The 22,682-nt window shown below is 40.5% G+C and overlaps 1 protein-coding gene across 10 annotated transcripts in view; it reads left to right on the forward strand.

The window, feature by feature from the left end:
• The window catches only part of TRIM9 (tripartite motif containing 9), a 68,817-nt gene that overhangs the window by 17,593 nt on the left and 28,542 nt on the right, over positions 1–22,682 (forward strand). For all 10 annotated transcript variants that reach the window (XM_087922455.1, XM_087922452.1, XM_087922454.1 and 7 more), the window contains exons 2-4: positions 5,263–5,358; positions 10,956–11,078; positions 20,402–20,512. In XM_087922455.1, coding sequence (XP_087778581.1) covers positions 5,263–5,358; positions 10,956–11,078; positions 20,402–20,512 — 330 coding nt within the window. The remainder of the gene's footprint in view (positions 1–5,262; positions 5,359–10,955; positions 11,079–20,401; positions 20,513–22,682) is intronic.

The raw sequence follows: 22,682 nt of genomic DNA on the forward strand, positions 1-22,682 counted from the left end.
GTTTGTGCCTTTCAGTGATTCCAGAATTTAGTAGCCCTCCCAATGATTGCCATGTGAACCTAGTCCTAAATAACACAACCAAGATCACTACCTTACCCAACATGCCACATGAACATAGACCAGAAGTACAGTATACCTTTTTCCTTCTGAGAGCCCACAAACAAGGAAAACCTGAAGATGATGGGCTTTTTTCCTTTGGCTCATTCTTAGCATTTAGTACTCAGTATCCCCTGCTTCTTCCCATTGAATCCTATTTAACAATCACAAGGGAGCTTACCTGATATTGCCCTGCATCAATATGTGAATTTTTTCAGCTCCTGTAAGCCAAATTTGCTACCACATTCTATGGATAGTGAATTGTATCAAATGCAAAATCAAAACTTAAACCTAAGCAAACACTATTTTTTTGTACTAGATCACTTCCTTTTGGGAAATTTAGGAATCACAATTTTAGACTAGAAAAAGGGGAGATGATAAAAAAGTCTATCTCCATATCACACGTAAACACCTTTTCCTAAGTTTACCTTTCAGGTGTCTTTTCCTTGCAATACTGTACAAAAGTTCCCATGATTGTTATGTTTATGTTGCACTGAAGAGAACTGAGCCTTCTTAGCATTTTCCAAAAGAGGATAGTCAAGTTGTGAAAAATATTCCTAAGGCAACATTTATTTCCTTTCCAAACTGTTTTGTGCCCAGGAACCAAAATCTGGGAAGCAGAAAGCTTCATGAACATGAGATCTTCCAGAGGGGACTGCAGCTCCCTGAATACTAGCTTGAAATTCTGGGAGTTAATAGCTTGAAATTCTGGGAGTTAATAGCTTGAAATTCTGGGAGTTAATAGATTGAAATTCTGGGAGTTGCAGTATCAAAACATCTGGAAGGCAGCAGGCTGAGGAAGGCTAAGCAAAGGGTTGGCCTACTTGGTAAAGAAACAGCAGTTCTACCTCTTGGAAAACATAGAGACTACCGGTTTAATGGTTCCTGGTACTTGTTTGCCTTTGAGTCTTACTGATTAATCATACTCATCATTAAAAACCTTCCCTGGTTTTTAATGCATGTTTTTGGACTCAAATCATCCAGATAGATTGCACTATATCTCCTCAGGCCATGCTAGCTGAGGATTCTGGGAGCTAACGCCAACGAATGAAGAGGGCACCAGGTTGGGAAAGGTTACATTGAATCGTCTTCTTAATGCCCAATTTACATAATGTGGAAGCAATTGATTGCAAGGATAGGATCACTAAAGTGAAGGTAATTTGCCACCCTCAGCTCCTTTTCGTGCTTTCTTGTCATTTCCCCCCTAGCAATCAAGGCACCATCTTGACTGAAAGAGCTTGACTGCTAAATGTGGATAGATTATAAAACTAAAAGAAAAAGAAAAAAGAAATTCCAGTTCTGAAGTAACTGCTCTCTTCTCAGAATTGCTGCAGGAACCATTCAAGAGAGACCTACACCCCAAAATACCCCCCCTTCACCCCATTTTGTATGGGCTTAAAAATAAAATTATGCCTTTAATATTGAGTCTAATGTTACAGAAGACAACAATATTTTGGAAACTGCAAGAGGAATTTCCAACCGTTATTTCGTTTGTTTAATTTACAAATTAACAAATCTGTCAATTTGTCAAGGCAGAGTCTCTCCCAAGTTTTTTTCCCCACCAGCTAGATTGAGTTCATATGAGATAAGCTACCAACACACATCCTTTCTGTGCCTAGGTTATGTAAGTCTACAGTTCCTTCCATTACTATCTCAATCTTCCCATCCCACAACCTCATATTATTGATTTGAAAGGTGGGATGAAAAGACCTAGAATTTAAACCCTGAGGGAGAGACATAAACACAGGATATGATTTCTAAGTGTTGCAGAAGGCAGCTCCTGAGTGTGTACATTGTTGCCTGCAGTGAAGTAGTTAATTTGGCTGTGTTGGGTTTGCCTGCCTGAATGTGGGTTAACTGTCAAGTTAGAAGTGCCATATTAGCTTTGAAACATGACATTTCCACTGCATGTGGCCTTTTAATGATTTCACATTGTGTGGAAGAGTCCACATAAAACAATCACCAGTAGGCAAACTGGTAATTTTTTTTTAATCCTGCCTTTATTGTTTTTATAAATAACTCAAGTGGCAAACATACTTAATACTCCTTTTTCCTCCTGTTTTCCCCACAACAACAACAACCCTGTGAGGTAAGATGGATTGAGAGAGAAGGACTGGCCCCTGGGAGAGTCTCCCACACATCTTTCATGCCTAAAGCAGGACTAGAACTCACAGTTCCTGATTTCTAACTTGGTGCTTTAATCATTAGACCAAACTGCGTCCTTTTTAAAGTGCAAAATGCACTGCACTAACATTCCTAGCCTTCCAGTAATCTGTGTATGTATTTTATTCCAAAGAAAACACTGTGCTGAAGCCACTCATCATTTTAGTTTTCTAAACACATCTCTAGGTTTCATTGAAACTTAGAGGCATTACTGGAAATACATATTACATTTGCGGTTAAGCCTTTGCTTTGCAGCTTGATCATTATGAAAAAATTATGAGAAACATTTGAGGAACAGTTTGGCGAGCTGGGTGTGTTTAGCCTGGAGAAGACAAGACTGTAGGGAGACATGATAGCTCTGCTGACATAACAGAAAGTTATGAAAGAGCAGACATCTTTATTTGTTGTTCCAGAAAATAGAATAAGAGACAATGGGTTTAAATAACAAAGAAGTGTTTTTTGCTTGAACATCAGGAAAAAAAATTCCAACAGTAAGAGCTATTAAACTAACAAAACAGCTATCTCAAGAGAAGGAGATATTCAAAACAGGCTGAATGGCCATTTATTGGAGATTGTATATAAGAGTCGTGATGGCACAATGGGTAGAATGCAGTATTGCAGGCTAATTCTACCAACTGCCAGCAGTTTGATTCTCACCGGCTCAGGGTTGACTCAGCTTTCCATCCTTCCAAGGTCGGTAAAATGAGGACCCAGATTATTGGGGGAAATAATGCTGACTCTGACCACTTAGAGACGATTGTAAAGCACTGTGAAGTGGTATATAAGTCTAAGTGCTATTGCTATTGTCAGGCACAAAGGATCAGAACCATAGGTTAAGTTGCATTTCAGAAAGATTTATTACCCAAGTCTATACAGAAGAATCTAGTTAACACTAAATTGGTGGTTAATAAGGTTAACAAGATTCAAGGGGAGTTGGACTTAGATCTTTTATGACTATGCAATGACTCCAAACTAGTGGTGTATTTAACTCCACCCTCCAGCTCTGCTTGCTCTTCTCCTATGTCAATGTTCTAGGAGTGGATTCTTGCACTGGGCAAGAAGTTGAACTGGAAGATTTCCAAGGTCCTTTCTAAATCTTTATTCAATTACTATTCTAAACAATTACAATTTATTTTGTAATTAAAGGAACCCTAATAATATAATAGAGAGCTAGTTTTGTGTAGTGGTGAAGACACCAGGTTAAAAACCCAACTGTAGTGCTGCTTTGGGCACAATGCCAGCTGGAGGACCTTGGGACAGTCACTTTCTTTGAAAGAGATGATGGCTAACCACTTCCCAAAAAAAACTTGCCAAGAAATTGCAGAGACTAGCGCAGGCAGTCAGCAAGTCAAGGAGTCAAGACTGACTTGAATTCTGCATCAAGCAGGCAGCAAAGAGGACAAGAAGTCCATCAGACACTAAGGAAGATGACATCTGACATTTGGTACCCCTTGGCATCACAGGGAAAGATCCAGGCCTTAGACAACAATATACAGTAATTTAGAGGCCCAAGACATGAAGTAGAGCAAAACAACCATTTATGCATTTATGAGGAACAGCCAGAAGGCTATCACCACCAGTCTCCATCTTCTATCACCCATTTCACTTTATAGCCAGCCCTGCAATGAAGCTCCGATGAATGAGAGGGGGAAAAAAACCCAGTCCAGTTTCAAAATCTAAAATCATGTGTAAAAAATCCAGCAATGAGAAAAAAATTAAAAAAATATTACTTTGACTTCCTGTTTAAAATCACCGCTTAATCACTTCTGTCAAAACTTTTACAGATTCTTTCTTTCCCTTAGGGTGTCCTTTCAAATCTTAAAATAAAGAAAACATTCTCATCAAACCAGCACACTCTCTCTTTCCGTTTTCTTTCGTTTCGGAGCTGTCCCAACTTCAGCTTTAATGGCTGCCTCTTTGCTGCTGGCAAAAAGAGCTTCTCCTGGATCTACCAGGGACTTTGCGGTGTCCCTGGGATCGACAGGATGCGCTCTTCACTTTCACCATCTCTTCGGGACGGTTTAGATCCGTTTGGACCATCCAGGAGCAAAGATATCGGCAACAATCTCAGACCTCCAAGATCACATGCCGTATCATCACGACGCCAGCTCCGCCCATGGTTTTTAAAAAGACCATAATTACAAAATTCACAGGAATTATTAAAAAAAACAAATACTGTGATATTGTATTATAAGTATTAGTTGTAGCAATAAAAAAGAATGATGTCTGTTTTTTTTCCCACCTGGAGATTTATCTCTTCTGTGACAAGAGTTGAGAGCAGGATAATTAGGTGTATTTATTGACATAAAACAAACAGGAATCTTGAAAAAGTGTTCAAAAATTAATGGATGTATTATTTTGCAGATCAGCATTTACACCTTTCCCAATCTGGTACCTCCAATTGAAGACGGTTATAGATCCAATATTGCTTTGAACTGATCTACTCAATTATAATATCAGATTTAAGACACCCCCAAAATTCTGCTTTGTTTTGTCTTATTTATTTATTAGATTTTCATCCTGTCTTCATTTACTTCAATGGACTGAATTATATTGGGAACTCAATTGATTAATTCCCTCCAGTGTTGGTACTTTGGACTGAGTGCATGCAGAAGTAATTACTTTTGCTTCCTGCACTTACTTTTCCTCCTTGTAGTCATGGGATCACTCAATTTATTTTTGGCTTTCCATCTTGCTAGTCTGTAAAAAGTGGCTAATAGAATGAGAGTAACATTTCCAACTGGATAGCAACCATTTTTAGGGAAGGAGTGCAATGGAATACAATAAACTAAAACATTTAACATTTTGGTGGAAATCAATTCTGATTAATTTCCTGTTCTGGGCTTCAACTGATGGCTTGGTTCCCTAACATGTTTGGGACTGGGATGGAAAAGAAGGAATTCTGATCATCCGCTGAGATATAAATCAATACAACTAGGAAACGTATATGGAAATAAATACTCTTTTGATTCTTATTTCCTCTTCCTTCCTTGTTTTCTGCAGAGCCAACTGTCCCAGGCCTTGAATGGACTTTCAGACAGAGCCAAAGAAGCCAAAGAATTCTTGGTACAGCTACGCAACATGGTTCAACAAATCCAGGTACTGTGTTGACTCTAATAATTATGAACAGAAGTAGAATGTGAGCAGAGCCACTATGTGGCATTCAATTTCCTGAGCTTAGAACACACACAATCAAACAACATAGCAAAACACAACTGACAACAGATTGCCAGTCCTCCTCTTTTTCAGCAATAACCCAATCAACTTTGTGACGACCAATTCTTTAACAAAATACCAAAGAATGGGTTGGGGGTGTATATGAGAGATGACTCATTGCATTTAGAGTGGAAAAGGGCTGATCTCATCCACCTCTCTGTCTCCTTGATGGGTAAATTGCACAAATAAAAATAGCTTTAATTTCCCATGCAACGATGGTGGAGAGTCTAAACAAAAATGGAGAAGTGGAAAGTCTCTTGCAGTACTGACTTTGTTCTAAATCCAGACTATGGAGACTAAAGCTGGCTCCTGGTTAAATCTCTATTTTGGGTGATACACTACTAGACTGTGGATAAAATAAGCTAATAACAGCCAGGCTGTAATTACAAATTGTGATCAAGGCATTCTATCATAATCATCTTGACTGACCCCACTTTAAATTTGGATTACACAATAAGGCAAATTACAATATGGCATAATACAGGATGCAAACATGAGCAGTTTTGATTGACTATCAGTCACTAATAAAGATCAATTAAATTGTCCATTCCATAATAATAGTAATAATGAGAATAAGGATGGTGATGCTGATGTTACTACCGTATTAACAAATCATCATTTTATTGATTTTATGTGTTTGTGCATGGATGTGTTTTCCCCTTAGAGTAGTGTTTCCCAACCTCAATAATTTTAGGATGTGTGAACTTCAACTCCCAGAATACCTAACCACCATTGCTGACTGAGCTATTCTGGGAATTAGCAATAGCAAATAGCACTTACACTTATATACCACTTTATAGTGCTTTACAATCCACTCTAAATGGTTTACACAGTCAGCATATTGCCCCCAGCAATCTGGATCCTCATTTTACTGATCTTGGAAGGATAGAAAGCTGAGTCAACCTTGAGCTGGTGAGAATTGAACTCCTGGCAGTTGGCAGAATTAGCCTGCTGTACTTCATTCCACCCACTGTGCCACACTGATCGGTGTTAAAGTTCAGACATCTTAAAGTGGCTGGAAATTTTAAGGAACATATTTGTCAGGCTCCAAAGTTGATTTTTGTTCCTTGGAATAATACTCTACTGCAGTATTACTTAACCTCTGCAGTTTTAAGATATGTGGACTTCAATTCCCAGAATTCCCCAACCAGCATGCCCCGGGTTAGAAAAGACTGCTCTATTGGAATAGCTGACTACCATCTATAATAAAGCTCTCCAAACTTGGCAAGTATAAGACTTGTGGACTTCAACTCCCAGAATTCCTGAGGTAACATGACTGGAGGAGGAATTCTGGGAGTTCACAAGTCTTAAAGCTGTCAAGTTTGAAGACCCTTGATCTATAAAATGGAGTCATATTTAACACACTGAAATCACTGATATAAGCTCAGTATACTTAATTCTCACCTTCCAAAATGACTTCCACGTCTCTACAATCTGATAATAGTACCTGTATTTGGCAGCTGATCTTTTTTTTTTCTACCTTGCCTGCACTGTATCAGAAATCACGCTAAAAGTGATAATTTCCATTTTGTTACAAAGAGACGATAAGTGGACCATTTCCTTTTGGGTCCTGCCCTGTTGCAACCATTATCCCTCCCTGTGCCCTATTCCTTTAGCATCCCTTCTTAGTGCCCATTGGAAAAGCATTCTAAATATAGCCTCCCTTCCACCTTCTGCCCACTCTGGCTGCCATAGCAGCAAATTACCAGGATGAAGGTATTGGAAAACATGTCTAGCCACAAGAAAACGCCAATGTGCTGTGATTTTACCATGCTAATTTGCAAGAGTTAGCAGAGGATTGTTTTCTTTGCTGCTGGAAAGTTTCTTCTTATAATCACCGATTAGGTTAGGGCTGCTTCAAGAGTTGTAAGTGTGAGGATCAGTTGTAAATCATTTTTCTCAGTCAAGTTTTCATTTCAAATGGTCACTGAATGAATGGTTGTAAGTTAAGGACTACTTGTATGTTTTCCCAAGTGTATGTCTGCGGAGATTCTCAATCATCCAGGTCATGGTTGCCCCAAATGTACTTTTCCAAAAGGCAACTGGACTTCCTTTTTTTTAACCCTTGAAAACATTTCTCTTCTCATCCAAGAAGCTTCAGAACTGAAGAAGCTTCTTGGATGAGAAACAAAATGCTTTCAAGGAAAACAACAACAACAAGAAAATCCAGTTACCTTTTGGAAAAGCATCTTTGGGATTCCCAGGGGTATCCCCAGAGGGGCCAATGATGTCCAAATGGTAAGTACAACTGGAGGATTGAAGTCTCACCACTTTTGAGATGTGAGGGGTATGTCTAACACATAGTAAAAAGGGTTGGGCTTTGATTGACTGGTGGTGCTGAGAATTTTGAAATCATTGATACTATTCTGATCTAGGCTTCCCAAAAGCACGAAGCCGACTCCTTGTCCTGATAAAACCCCTTTTATTTATTTTAGAGTGAAGTCCTCTCCAGCAAAGTCCTGGCCAACTTTAAAGTGATTTTCCAATTACAGACCTTTATCAGGCTTGGAGAGCTGCCAGGCCGATATCTTCCAAACGCCACTCCGTAGCAGACAATACTTGGCAAGAAGCCAGGAACAGATCTTCACCCTAATGAATTGAACTAATTGTTTCCTGCAAAGCCCCATTCTGCTTTTCCTCCTCTTTATTCCTTATGGGAGAGGCCATTCACCGTCCATCTGTGGCTTGACTCCCAAGTCAACCCTTGTTCCTTAGCTGTTCCCTTCTCCTGGCAGCTCTGCACACTGGGAACAAGCTCCAGCTGTTCTTCTGCCCCACTGATGTCCGACTCCGAAGGCAGCTGATAACTGTCAGGTGCCCCTGGCCTCATTTCTGCCTCCAGCGCAGAGCACTCGTCAGAGCCTTCCTCAGACTCCAGGACTGGCCCATGTTTCTCCCCAACCTCCTCACTGTCTGAGTCTGCTGCCAGCTCTGCTGGCCGCTGGCGGGCCACAACAGATGGCCCCCCTTCCACGTGACACATTCTACCCTCTCCTTCCCATTCCCTACTTCTTCAGGGAATTCTAGTTGTGGACCTAAAGGCAAGATAATAACTTGACATCTTCCAGAGTGTTAGACTATCCCTACCATTGGCAGATGCTGATTGGGAATAACAGAGCTGGCAGCGGGCAACATGGGGAGTGTCAGACTGAGAAGAAATTGCTTGCTAGAACAAAGGGTTCAGGGAAAGAGGAATGCTGAAAAGGCGGAGCAAAGGGATACTCATTGAAAGATCCCGCCCAGGATAAATTCCTTCATTTTCTGTCTGCCATCCAACCCGATAAACCCCAAAGAAACAAGCTTGTTGCATTAATGCTTTGTATTCTTTCCAGTGGAATCAGCCCTTCAGTCAGAATCAATTTAAATTTCAGCAGCGCAGATCATTTGTCTTGGCTCTTTAGGGCTGTTGGTTCTCTTGAGTGCTGCCTCCTCCCTCCATCATTTTGAGCGAGCAGGAGCCTCATCCATCAAGTCACGTCAACTCTGTGGCCAAATCATTCTCGCTTTCTTTGCGGCGGCCTCCCCCATGAGCGCAAGGCTTCTTTATTCAGTTCAGTGGAGACACATTCCTCCATGAGCTGCTTCTCCTGTTCTCCCCTTTGTTCATGCAACATGCGACCCACCCATTCGGAGACTTGTGATTTTCCCCTCAGAGGCTAACCATTGCTAGATAGAGACTGAAAAGTTTCAATCAGGGCTTTCAATTTCCAGGAATGTCTCTGGTTTTAGAAGAATCTCCATTTGAGCCAAATTAGAATAATAGGATTACTGTAGGATCGGAAGAGCCAAATTCTGCCCAAATCGGAATTTTATCCTATGAAGTTTCACTCTGAGGATATGAATACGTGTTTGGATTCGGGAGACCAATATTCTAAACTTTCCTTCTGCAAAAGTTCTCAGAGACTCTTTGGGCAACTTGTAACCACGCATCTGATTGGGCAAGGTTCTTTGGGAGGGGATATTTTTAAAGTAAATATTATAACATGAAAAAAAAAAACACATTTGTTTGGAATAGCAGCTTTCAAAACGCTGTAAAATAGAAATCCTAAACATGTACAATTAATCCTCGGCCTATAACAGTTTGTTTTGTGACCACTCAGAGTCAAAGGTGAGTTATGACCATTTTTCACACTTATGAATGTTGCAGCATCCCTTTGCTCATGTGATCAAAATTCAGACTCTTGGCAACTGACTCATTTTTATGACAATTAGAGTGTCCTGGAGTCATGTGATCACCTTTTGGGATCTTCTGACGAGCAAAGTCAATAGGGAAGCCAGATTCATTTAACAACTGTGTCACTAAGTGCAGTTGATTCACTTAACAACTGTTAAAAGGTAATTCAGTATCAGTTTATCAGTCTTCCCTATCTTGCCTCATGCTCCAAACAAGCTTTAAATATCTTTAAAACCTTATGTTAATGTTTATTTATATTAATATTTTACTCAAAAATGTTTTTTATCTGGAAGTTACTGTCCAAAGTAAAAAAACAACAATGGAAGTATTCTGTTGACTGTACATACATTGACTAACTAGTGCCTGCAGAGATAATGGAAACTGTCTTGGTTATTAGGCTGTGTCTCTGGCAGCCATTGGCTGGTTCCATTTGCATGATATATTTAAATATATCATTTAAAAGCTGGTGAATTTAAAAAAACAGAGTTATTTCTGAGCCAGAGACTGGGCTCTATGTCCCCTCCCAAGTCAGCAAGGTCTGTTGTAGGGTTATTTATAATCCATCCAGCCAATGCCTGTTGTTTGACTCCATTACTGAGGAGTCGATAATTCAATAAGTCCATTATTATCCAACTTCTTCCATGTATTTTTGAAGATAGGCAGGTGGAGAGAAAGAGATAAGATATGAACATAACTTGCTGTAAGCATTTCTTTTTCCTTCCACCAACTTCCCTTACATCTATCGGAATGAAGCAAAGATAGAAAAGAGATGAGACTAACTCCACATATCATCAGCCCATGCTCATTGCATATATGTGTATATACCACATGCATGCATGCACAATGGAAATGACAATGGTTCCCTCACGACAAAGATGGCTGCTTGTGATATGATCAGAGCAGCCATTCTCACTCCAGGACTGTCTAGCACCAATTAATTACCTGTAGATTGAGCTACACTAAGCTTGCTGTGTAGTGCAAGAAGAGCCCCTGTATTTACACAACACACAGAATCATCATTAATTCAATCTGTTGTTTAGGTTGTTTAATGGTTTCATGTAACACACTGAACCAGAAACTATCTAACTTAGCCTGACACAGTGTGTGAACCCAGCAGGAATGGCTCCTAGAAGCAGTCTGAAGAAAACAAAGAGCCCAGAGTTAAAAACAAAACAAAACCCAAGATGAGGGTGAAGATCTCAAGAAGTTTTTGTTAGCAAAGAGTGAAATCAGTCTTATCCAACAAATCAGCTGCTTTTAGTCCTTCCCGTTGCTTTGATTGATGAGTATTTTATTTTGATTGCAGGAGAACAGTGTGGAGTTTGAAGCTTGCCTGGTCGCCCAGTGTGATGCACTTATTGATGCTCTCAACAGACGGAAAGCCCAGCTCTTGTCACGGGTTAACAAAGAACATGAGCACAAACTGAAGGTAAGTCTGAGGATAATGAAATTTAAGCAATCAACTTCTCTTGGATGGAAGAGGTTGGTGGACATGGCTAGAAAAATGCCTCTGTGTCCATGTAAGGTGCCAGGTATGTCAAGCCAGGCACTTTGAGGCGGTTGCAGTTCATGGGTGAATAAATCAGCTAGTCCTATTGAAAATAGCCAAAATATGCTGTTATATCTACTGGCTTAGTAGAAGACTTAATTTTAAAAAGCCTTTGTTCTAACCTCTTTTCCAATAGGATTGCTTTCTTCATTTCCTGTTCCTTGCATAAATATTTCCTTCCCTGCAGACATTTTATCCTCATGAAGAAAAATCGATCTACTGATTGCTAAGAGTCTACACTGACTTGAAGACACATAATCAATCAGTCAATCAATCATTCAGACAGCATTTTGGGACCCATACATTGTGCTAAGCCGTGCTATATTTATTGGTAACAAAACTCAATTAGATGGTTTGCACAATACACTAAATCAAAGCCAAATAAATATATATGATGACTTAGAGCAGCCTCACACTAAGTTCAGAGAACACACTAAAGTACAAACTAGTCAACCATAGCTCATGTGCTAAATTTATGGTTATCTGCCATAGCCAGAAAATCGTGTTATTGAACAAATGTTGATTTGTTCAATACTAATTAGTATTTGTTCAATACTAATTAATTATTAGTAAACACATTGCATGAACTTAGGGGAGTCTTAAATGTTCAAATAGGAATATTTGCTATTAGATGAAGAATACTGTGTGTGTGTGTGTGTGTGTGTGTGTGTGTGTGTGTATTCATCTAATAACAAAGATTCCTATTTGAACACCAGGACTCTCCTCAGTTCAATATGTATATTTGGAACAAATCCAAATCCTTTTTAAAAGCCTGTGTTTTCTCACACTTCTGCATCAGAAATCTATTTAATGTTACTACATTTTTAAAAAGAAATGCACCTTTTTGAGGCTTGATTAATGAACAGAGAAAGATGCTATGTTCGTGTTGTGCGGTCCAAAGGCTTCTTCCAAATCTTCTCTGAAGCGTGCAAAGCTGCATTGATTTCCTCTTACTCCTTGATTTAATGCTTTAGAGTGCCTTGGTCCAGCTTCTTTCTGCCTCCCAAGTACCTCTGAATCCACTGGGGGGGGAAACAAGGATCCTTTGCAGCACTCAGACTAATGCAGGAGCCGAAATGAATTAGCAGTGGGCGCAGGAGTCTGTGTAAGGGAGGGCCTGAATATTTGCCATGGCAGCTGTTGCCATAGAGACCTCCTAGGATGGAGGGAGGGAGGGAAGACACTGTGGCCGCTAAGGACCAGCAACAGATAAACCCAGAGGAGTAAATCTGAAAGGGGGAGACAATGGGTTGGCCACAATGTACATTTGCTGTGAAAATGTTATGACCCTCTTTGAGGGAAAGGTTTGTGGCTGCCTGAGAGGACTGATGGAAAGAGAATTGCTTGTGGAGAAACAAGGATTTGAGAGATGTTTAATGGCAAGCCCTAGAAAGTTTCTCTGCATTGAGTCAGTGGTATTATAGGTTTTTCCCCTGGCATTTAAAAAAGCATGGAGGTCTTTTCCAGCTAGTTGACCCAGGTGGCTTTTGTTCAATAGGGAAAAAAAATAACCAAGAGATTTCTGGGTCTTCTTGCTCTGTATGCAGAGACATTTCTCTCATAGTATTTAGGATTCCTTAAATGCATGTCCCTCATTCCATTAAGTTTTAGTTATTTGAACCCTATTGGCTTTTATAGAGCAGAGTCAGAATTGCAGTATAACAAAGTTGGAAGGTACCTTGGAGGTCTTCTAGTCCAACCCCCTGCTCAAGCAGGAGACCCTATACCATTTCAGACAAATGACTGTCCAAATGAGTCACCCATGTTCTTCCTTTTAAGTAGTATAAAGGGGAAGGGTTAAGGTTAGGGTTGTCTGGATTCATGCAAAGCATTAAATCACGGTTTACAGACTATAGACTCTGAATTTCCACAACATGCTAAGCCAACATGTCCACTGTTAGTTTGTGGTTTAGTGTGGGACTCTAGCCAGTGTTTTTATAATTTTAATGTATGTTTAACATGTTGTTCAAACCCAGCCAATTGTGGTTTATTCACTGATCAGTGATAATGATGTTCTGTGAGACAGCTTCTGCCTCATCACAACATGTGAAGGCAGACCAACATTTTTGCTGCCTTTAATGGCTCTTCTGATATGATATCTGAACCACCAATTAGCCAACCATAATATTAGTTCAGTGGGTTTGGCAAACAAAGTCTATGTGATTAATTTGTGGTTGAGTCTTTTGTGCGAAATCAGAAAATTAGGTCAATTAAATAAGCATAATTTAATTAATTATTGGAAAGTGTCGTGTGAATATTGCCAGTGCATAAATTATGATATTCTATGGTTTGGTATGTCTTATTCAGATCAGGGTAATACATGGGGTGGAGTACTTCCTGATTCTACTACTACAACAGGGGAATAGGAGAAAGAAACAGTTAATTCTGCAAAGCCAATAATAAGCTTTGTGGTCTCTTAAATGCCTGGACATAAATTTTTTTTTTCCTTCAGCATCTATTAACTCAACAATCACACATTGTCAACAAACATCAAATCTCCCTCTTTGGTTGTTTTAATCCCCTTTTTTGTTATTTATTAGCTATAAAATTATTGAGGATTCAGATATTTTACTGCTGGAAAGAATTCAGTTGTGTAAATAAAACATTCAACCCTATGGATCAATCTTCCACATATAACACCTTGCAGAAACATTCACCAATATGGATGAAGGTGCTGTAGCCCAACCTGCTCAAAGGGGTCCCAGTTAGACAAGACAAGACAAGACTGACACACATATTTTAGCCTTTTGAGAACCGATCTTGATCATTTCCAATTTGCAAAATTAAATCTTTTCAAACTCTTGCCAAAACTCAAGAGATCAGTGATGTTCCCATTAATTTTACCAAAGGCACGGCACAGCTTCAGTACCATCTCAACATGATCAAGGTTTCTCTTTCCAAACTTTTTGGGGAATCCTTATTAGTTCTGAGCCTCTAAACAATATTCTCTACATTTCTGCTTCTTTTGTATGCAGGTAGATCTTACCACTTGTTTATTTATTTATTTTCTTTTTATGGCCCTTTCATCCTTTTATTTGGGGTGGAGTCGGGATGACTGAATGGAGCTGAATGTTTACTGGCCGGATGCCCTTCCTGATACCTACGTAGAGTTCACAGCAGATATTTTCTCTTTATGCCCTCATAGAGAAACATCTGCCTAGGATTAAACTCTCAGCCTTTCAAGTGGGAGGAAACATCTTCACCTCTAGGCCACCACATCATACCATTTATATATTGCCTTAATTTTCTTGCTCTTGTATAAAGCACTGGCTTGAGGACCAGGTGCAGCTACCCTTTCAGATGGAAAAAATGGCCCTGGAGAGAAATTAAATAGGAGAACAAGACAATCCCCGATCATTTATCAACTCATTTTTCTTGCTCGCATATAGAGCTATTTTTTGATCCTTCTGTGGGGAACTGGGCTTATGCCACAGCTTCCTCCTTCCACTTGTCAGGAAGAATCTTGTTCAGTAAAATTAGTTAGCAGGGAATTCAGTCATTAATCATCTCCCATGCAGCTTCATGCCCAAGACAGACATTTTGAAGATCACCTTAGGTCCACTTCCTTGTTAAGCGTTGAGATGAATTGCAAGGGAGTAGAGAGAAATGAAGTAGAAAGGAGGTAAAGAGAGAGACAGAGGCATTTAAAACGTTTAGCAGTCTGAGTCTGGCAGCTGTGCAGAAGGACATTTGTCTGTGTCATTGATGTTCTCCCATAATGGCAAATTATGTTTTTTTTTTAAATTGAATAAAGGACAGTTGGATGGGTTGGCCCAACAGGCTATCATACAATATATTCTACAAATCATGATGCCTGGGTTCACCAGTACACTAAGCTACAAATAAATGAACTACATTAAACATGTTGTATGTGTGTGTGTTCCAATGTGTTAAGACTGCAACTCTTATACAGTGGCATCCACAGCAAATTGTAATGAAGCCAAAATGATATGCATGCAGTGGAATCTCACATAAATGTGGCAATTACAATATATTATTTTGTCTTGCACAAGTACATAATTTCAGAGGTGGTATTCAGCAGGTTCTGACCAGTTCTGGAGAACCAGTGGCAGACATTTTGAGTAGTTCGGAGAACTGGCAAATACCACCTCTGACTGGAGATTTTGCAGTATTCTACCCCTGCCACGCCCACCAAGCCACACCCACAGAACAGGTAGTAAAAAAAAATTGGAATCCCACCACTGATAATTATGCACAAGTACATAAATGGTTGCATTATGTTGTCATCATTCGTGGTTCATCATCTTCCTCCTCATTCCCATGTTCTCAGAATTCCCAGGCTGGGCAATATGGTATTAGGCCTTGCCAAACAACCCTCCAGTGCCTTGAATAATAAACTAGAACAATAAAAAGCATCATGCATAGTTTGGCACCAATTATGCAAACATATTTGCTATGATTTATAAGCATCATTTAGTTAGAGTACAGTTTTGGATGGCTTGGGACTTGCAGGGGGTTTTTTTGTTCCCCTAGAATTGTGTACAATATACCCAAATTATTAATTCTCTATTGCCAGAGAGACAGGATTAAAGAAATGAGATGCCAGATAACATAAGTACAATTCTTTAAGTAACTTAGAATGTCACCAAGACATTTAGAGCCAAGAGACCATTTCTCTGAAATAATCTGGAGATTTTGCAAAAACGTACACAACAGTACTTTCTATCATATGCAGAATTATTGGTAGTAACATTTAGCTAACCTTGTTTGGGTTCCCATGTTAAACAGGATTTGACCTGGTTAGTAACTGGAGTGGTGGTGGTGGGGACTAAAAGTGAACCGGAGGACTGTAAATTAGTCTGTGAAATTGAAAAAAAATCTCCTGAAAATAAGCAATAATAGAAATAATCATTTATTTCAATGCTGTTGCCAAGAAAATTGCATAGTTATGTCCCTGTGGGTACCAGGACTTCAATTCAACTCAAGAGTACATAGACATGTTGATTAGCCTTGTGGCTGGTGAAATAAAATTGCTGGTATCATTCTGTTGATGCGTTCAAATGTTTTGGCTGTGGATAACGTGTTTGGCATTTATTTATTACAAGATTTATCACTGGCCTCCTGAGTAATTTTATAATTTAAAAACAAAACCAAATCAATAAAAAGTTGGCAAGATGCAAGCGAAAATGAAATAAAAAGGCATAAAAGAGACATAAAAACCAATTTATGGGCCAAAGAGTTTAAAAATTTGGTGATCCTTTTCATGAGACCTTTTCACTGGGTGCACTTAACCCAGCTGAACAATTTCCATGCAAATTAACACTCACAGGACAACAGTTACTTTGGTAACAGGCAAATGCCAACTTGCTATGTTGGTAACAGGCAAAGGCCAAGGCTATGTTTAGCCTGGTCCAATGTAGTGACAAAATGCCCCCAGGGACTGCACCTGTCAACTCACAAAATATTTCTATGGTCTTTTTAGAGTTGCCAACAGAAAGGGAGGGGGGAGCAGTGCAGCAGCTTGCAAAACCAAAACTACATTCCATAAATGTTTTCAAAGATAGTAACTAGATGACCAAAGTTTCTACCATGCAATATTCTAATTGGAGAGCATGATTGATGACTCTTGGCTATGGATGTGTCCCATTGGAAAAATATGAATTATGATATACCCAGGGCGTGGGGGAAAACCAGGGTGACAATGAATTATGTATCTCAGAGTCTCCTTTTTGAAGTTTTGGAAGTTTGGCTCGAGTCTCATGATTTAAATGGGGTTAAGTGCCAGAATCCTGACAGCACCATTATTAGGGGAGTTTACTAGAGAGTAGATGGGCAGCTTTGTTTCTTTTTCAGAAAGTCAGCACAGTGTCACTCTAAATCAAAGGTCTCCAAACCTGGCAAATTTAAGATTTGTGGACTTCAACTCCCAGAATTCTCCAGCTAGCTAGCTAGCTGGAGAATTCTGGGAGTTGAAGTCCACAAGTCTTAAAGGGGCCAGGTTTGGGGACCCCTGCTCTAAGCCAAGGCTGTGATTGCCTGGCTCCTTATTTCTCCCAGAACGCCTCTGGGCTTTTGATTTAGGAGACATTCTGGAAAAATGAAGACAGATGATAGGCACGGCTTTGGCATCTGCTTTGCTTCATACCGTAGTATGCTACTTGCATCAATAAACATTTTTTTAAAAGGATGATGGAGATTTTTTTTTTTTAAGCTAGGTTTTCCATCTTTGGCATTTCTCCAATGAATGCTAAGTGCCTGTTAATAGGAGCTTTAAAATTGAAGTTGTCACATGACTCCCTCTAGTGGTCAACTGTTGAATTAAATTACAATGCAGAGTGCCATCCCTTGCCACTCTTTCTACCTTCCCGTGAAATCCCTAAGCAAAGCTAGTGTAAGATGTAGCTCCCTTCCTTTTTCTGGTTTTCAAGGCTAGAAACTGTTGGAAGAAATAGCCATCTGGTTCAGTACCAAACTGGAAGAAAGACACTGGAAACATGGAGGCTGCTTGGAAAGATGGTTTAATAATGAAGCAGAACCACATGGGTTTGAGGTCCTGGTAGCTGACCCCAAGGAGTTGAGAGGGGGGCGTTTGTATATTCTCTTAGGCATTGTTCTTGAACTTCCTGTTCCTGGTAGGTGGCCACATGGAGTTGAGAGGGGCAGTTTATACCAGAGGTGGCATTCAGCAGGTTCTGACCAGTTCTGGAGAACTGGTAGCAGAAATTTTGAGTAGTTCGGAGAACCGGTAAATGCCACTTCTGACTGGAGATTTTACAGTATCCTTCCCCAGCCACGCCCACCAAGCCATGCCCACAGATCCGGTAGTAAAAAAAAATTGAATCCCACCACTGGTTTATACCTTCTCTTGGGCTTTGTACTTGAACTTCCTGTTCCTGTGCAAGAACATGTATTCTATTGACTGTCATAGGGGTCTGTAGGTTGTCTGAGCTCTCAGGTTTGGCTGAAGTTTGGACTCGGATGCAATGTCCTTAGGAGATTGTACAATGTAGTGAGCTCTGCTGCTAGTGGGTTAATCCTATTATGTCCTGGAGGGTCATGCCTTAATCCCATCATCCTAGAGCTGAAGATCTTTTGTTTTGTAGATAGGGTGGCCCAGTCTTTAATGGACATAAAATATCTGCTGGGGGGAGAGAGCTGGGGCTCTGCGTTTCTGTCTCCCTTAAGACTTTTTATTTCTCTTTTAGGGGAAATATTTTATCCTGCCGTTTTTAATATTCCTCAAAATATTTCCTTCTATTAGGAGGGGGTGGGTTCTAACTTTCTACAGAACAGTAGTGCGAGCAAACTACCTGCTCTTCAGCCCAGGAAAGAGGAAAGGAATTGATGGGATGGCTGACTTCCTTTTTTAAATTGGGTTTAATCAGGACCCTTCCAGAATAATACATTAGAAAGGACTTTGGAGGTCTTCTAGTCTAACCCCCGCTTCCACTAAGCCACTGGACCCATTTAATATTTGGAATAATTACTATGGCTTCCTATTGGCATTATTTCTTTAGCTGCTCAACAGCACATCTAGTGATGGGGAAAGAACTTCTCCTGCACCTTCTCTACCCATTTTCATTTAATCTGGTGAAAGAGTATTTGCTTGGTAAATGTCTTAGAAGAGAATTTGATAAAATCCTAGACCAGTATTTCTTGTCCTCAGCTACTTTAAGTTGTGTGGACTTCAACCCTCAGGAAGTCCAATAGCCCAAAGCTTTCCTGGCTTCCCACATTTCTTTTCATTTCAAAGGGGGAGTGGTATATAATGAGAAATGCAAACCTAATCTTCAATCATCAACCATTTCTTGCACTCTGGAAGGGTTGGAGAAAACCACCCTAGAATTATAATACTGAAGATGGAAGAACTGGAGCAGATTCAGTGCCCAATTTCAACACTTCTCTTTTTCTTCCCAACCACGAATGCTCTGTATTGTCAGCGTCTGAAAATGCCTATTTAAATCCTGCTCCAAGTTTCCATTGTTCCTAATGAACCAGAAGCTTTTGATGCCATTGTTGATACATCTGCCCTGCAAGAGCAAAGGCGCACAATGGGTATCCAGCCTCTGAAGGAGACAGCTCAGAAAGTTTGGAACACAAGATTCTGATAATTTCAGAAATGGCATTGGGGTAGTCCAGTGATAACGAATCTTTTGGGCCCCGAGTGCCCAAAGCATGTTACGCACATGCACATACCCAAAATGCAAGGCATGGGCCCCTCACATGCACAGCCCCCCCACATGTGTGTGGTCCTCCACACATGTGTGTGCCCCCATGCATGTGTGCACCCCACACACGTGTGCCCCCATGCATGCACCCCACCGTACACCCCGCTCCCATGCATATGTGGTAGAGGCCTGAAGGCTAGCTGGATGGTGGGAGGTGCATGCGCATGTACGGTTGAGCTAAGCTGAGGCGATGGTGTGCGTGCCCACAGACAGGGCTTTGCGTGCCATCTGTGGTACGCATGCCATAGGTTTGCCACCACAGGGATAGTCTCTTCCCTTTGCTCTAGTGCATTGGTCCCTGGAATGTCCTTGCCTATGAGGAAATCTAGCAGATACCAGTGGTGCTCAGTAAAATAGAGGCAAGGCTGGAGCTTCTGACTAGGCCTCTGGATGATCTCAACTTTGGAATTTTGCTTTGACAACGCTAAAACTAGAAAGCGTGGATGAAGAAAGGCCAGGCCCTTTTCCCACTCCCAAGAGAGATTTGGTTTACACACTGCCAAGCTATGCTTTGTTTATCATTTTTTAATGAAATGATCATTAGCCAGATTAACTGCACATGCTAAACCAAAGCCATGCCTTAGTATGCAGCCAATTTATTTGTTCCTCTGTTTATGGGAGAGGCAATTGTTCAAACAGAGTCACTGGCAACAGGATGGTTAACCCCCATATACTCTGAATGCCTATCAGGTTGCTGTCAAATTCCATCAGGGTTGCACAATGTTGCCTCTGAGCACATTAGCAAACATTATGGCTTGAGGAAGAGGTTTTGTATAGCGCTAGAATTAAACAGACAGCGTGGTGTTTGCCAAGATTTAGAATTCCAAGCCCTTAAGGTTTCTTAGACTTTGAGGCACCCAGCAAAATCAGCTCAGGGGCAATGAGGAAGAAGTGATCCATTGCATTTCTGGCCAGAACACTCTCCCCCAATTCTCCAGCCATGACCCTTATCTGCAAAAAGCATCTCTACCAGCATCTCTACCAGGTCTTTATAATTTCTGTATTTTATTGCAGGTGGTACGTGATCAGATCTCTCACTGCACAGTGAAGCTGCGCCAGACCACGGGGCTGATGGAATACTGTCTGGAGGTCATCAAAGAGAATGACCCCAGTGGATTTTTGCAGGTGACTGCTTGATTTTTCTTTTTCTTTTTTTCCCAGTTAAGGAAGTATGGATTGGCTCTTCTCGCGGCTTCGCCCACTGTGAGCTGAGTAACATGTTGTGATGTTTCAAAAGGGCCCATTCCATGATGTCACAACAATTTTCCAAGGAATTGAATGGAAACTAATCAGTCCATGGTTGGGATTGTGCTGTGATCCTCTCATTCAAAATTTGTTGAGGCAAGAATATATGAAAGTAGGGGAAGGCGATGTTATTCAGGGTCTTTTGACAAGATAGCTTTAATGCATCTCCCTGTGATGACCCAGGGCATGGCACAAAGGCAACACAGTCACATAAGTAAGAAGAGACCCTTTAGTACCTCCAATTTTGCCCCAATATCCAGGTTACCTTCGGCTGGAGAAAAAAACTCTCCCAAGAACAGTCTTTAAGTGGAGGAAATTCCACTTATTCCTCCAAGAAAGTACATACAAACTGTAAATAAAAATCCATACAAACCACGCTGCAGTAATTAACTTGATGGGGCAGGAGAAGGAATTGCAGACTTGAAAGGCTAACAAAACACACAGTTGGGAAGACGCCCGGAACCCAGATAAGCCTCATCAATACCAGATAATTCACTATTTGCTCTCAACAGTTTTCTGTGCGCAACTTCCCTTTTTAAACACTGTTCCCAGCTGCAGCTAATGAAAGGAATCAGGGCCCTTTCCTTCCCTGTAAACCATGCAACTCACATTGCTCCCTTCTCTGTTCCTCCCTGCATTCCCTAGGATGAAGAAGGGGTGGGCCTGGATCTGCCTCTGAATTCCCTCTGCCTTGCTCTATCTCTCCCCTGCTCTGCTCAGCCAGACTTTGCCCTTCCCTAGTTTCTTCCACAGCCAACAGAGCCACACTCCCACTCCCTGTCAGCTGCTTGGCCTCCCCCTCTGAATCCGATTCTGACAGGGGCATGACATTCCCCAAACACCTAAACCCATTTCCCATTGAATCCAATGAAAGTCATTACAATCCCACCCTTATTTGCCTCTCCCTGCCTGGATTAATTTTCTATCTTACAAGAAGTTAGATTCAGGAACATAAATCATTTAAAGGGATAAATACATTGAGAACAGAAATAGCAATGGAGTTGACTTGAGAAAATAAGCTATTTAGTCTTTTTAAGTATTTAGGACATTCTGTCAAGAACTAGGCAGAATTAAAGCCACCTCTTTACACGGGTCATGATAGAAAAGGAGTACAGCTTCAATTGCGTAATTAGGGTCACCATTTTGACTTTTTGGACTCCTTCTTAGGGGATCACCCTGTTCTTTCCTCCTTGCAGTTTAGACAAATGAATAAAATCCCTCTCTATAAATACTTTGGTGAGTGTTGCTATGGAAATTCTCAGTCAACCAGGTCATGATTGTCCAAAAGATGCTCTTTAAAAAAAAAAGTTTTTCAAAATTTTCTGTTTTTTCTTTGAAGACATTTCTCTTCTCATCCAAGAAGCTTCTTCAGTTTCTTGGAGAGTGTTGCATATCAGTAGATAATTTTTGGATGATTTGATCAGTAAACCCTTCGTCAATTTCTCTGACCTCCAGGAAACCAGAAAAGATGCTGAGAGGCTGATATTTCCAGTCCCATTCATGAGAATAAAAGCCCCACAAATTAAAGCCATGATGGCATCATGAGGTCTATATCAATCCTTTTTAGGTTCTTTCCCTCTCCCCCCAATGTGACTGGTGGTAAGGGTGAAAAACAAAATGGCCATATAGATCTTATTCTCAGTTATGGACAGAATGAACAACATAGGAAAAAGTGGTTGAGTGTAGGGAGTCCATTTGCACTCCCCTCCCTCTCCCCTCAAAAGTTTGGTTCTATATATGGCTAAACAAAGATCCTCAAGTCATCCTAAAAGTGCTTTTTAAAAGGAAAGTGCTTCTCCAGGAAAGTCCAATTACCTTTTGCAAAGCACCTTTGGGACAACCATGACCAATGTCCACAATGATAGAGAATCTCCATAGACATTAAGATCCCCACAGTTAATTAGCTGTGTCATCATCCTATTAAATGATCTCATGTTTGGGAATGAAGGTGTCACTGTATCTCTACCATGCACAAGTATATGTGGTCACTACTGTACTGATTGACTGACTGATTTCAAGCTAAGTCCTTGATGAACTTTCTTGAAGCAAC

Source organism: Pseudonaja textilis, chromosome 1, assembly GCF_049901715.1.
Source record: "Pseudonaja textilis isolate UNSWEBS1 chromosome 1, rPseTex1.2, whole genome shotgun sequence".
In the NCBI taxonomy this organism is placed as follows: domain Eukaryota; kingdom Metazoa; phylum Chordata; class Lepidosauria; order Squamata; family Elapidae; genus Pseudonaja; species Pseudonaja textilis.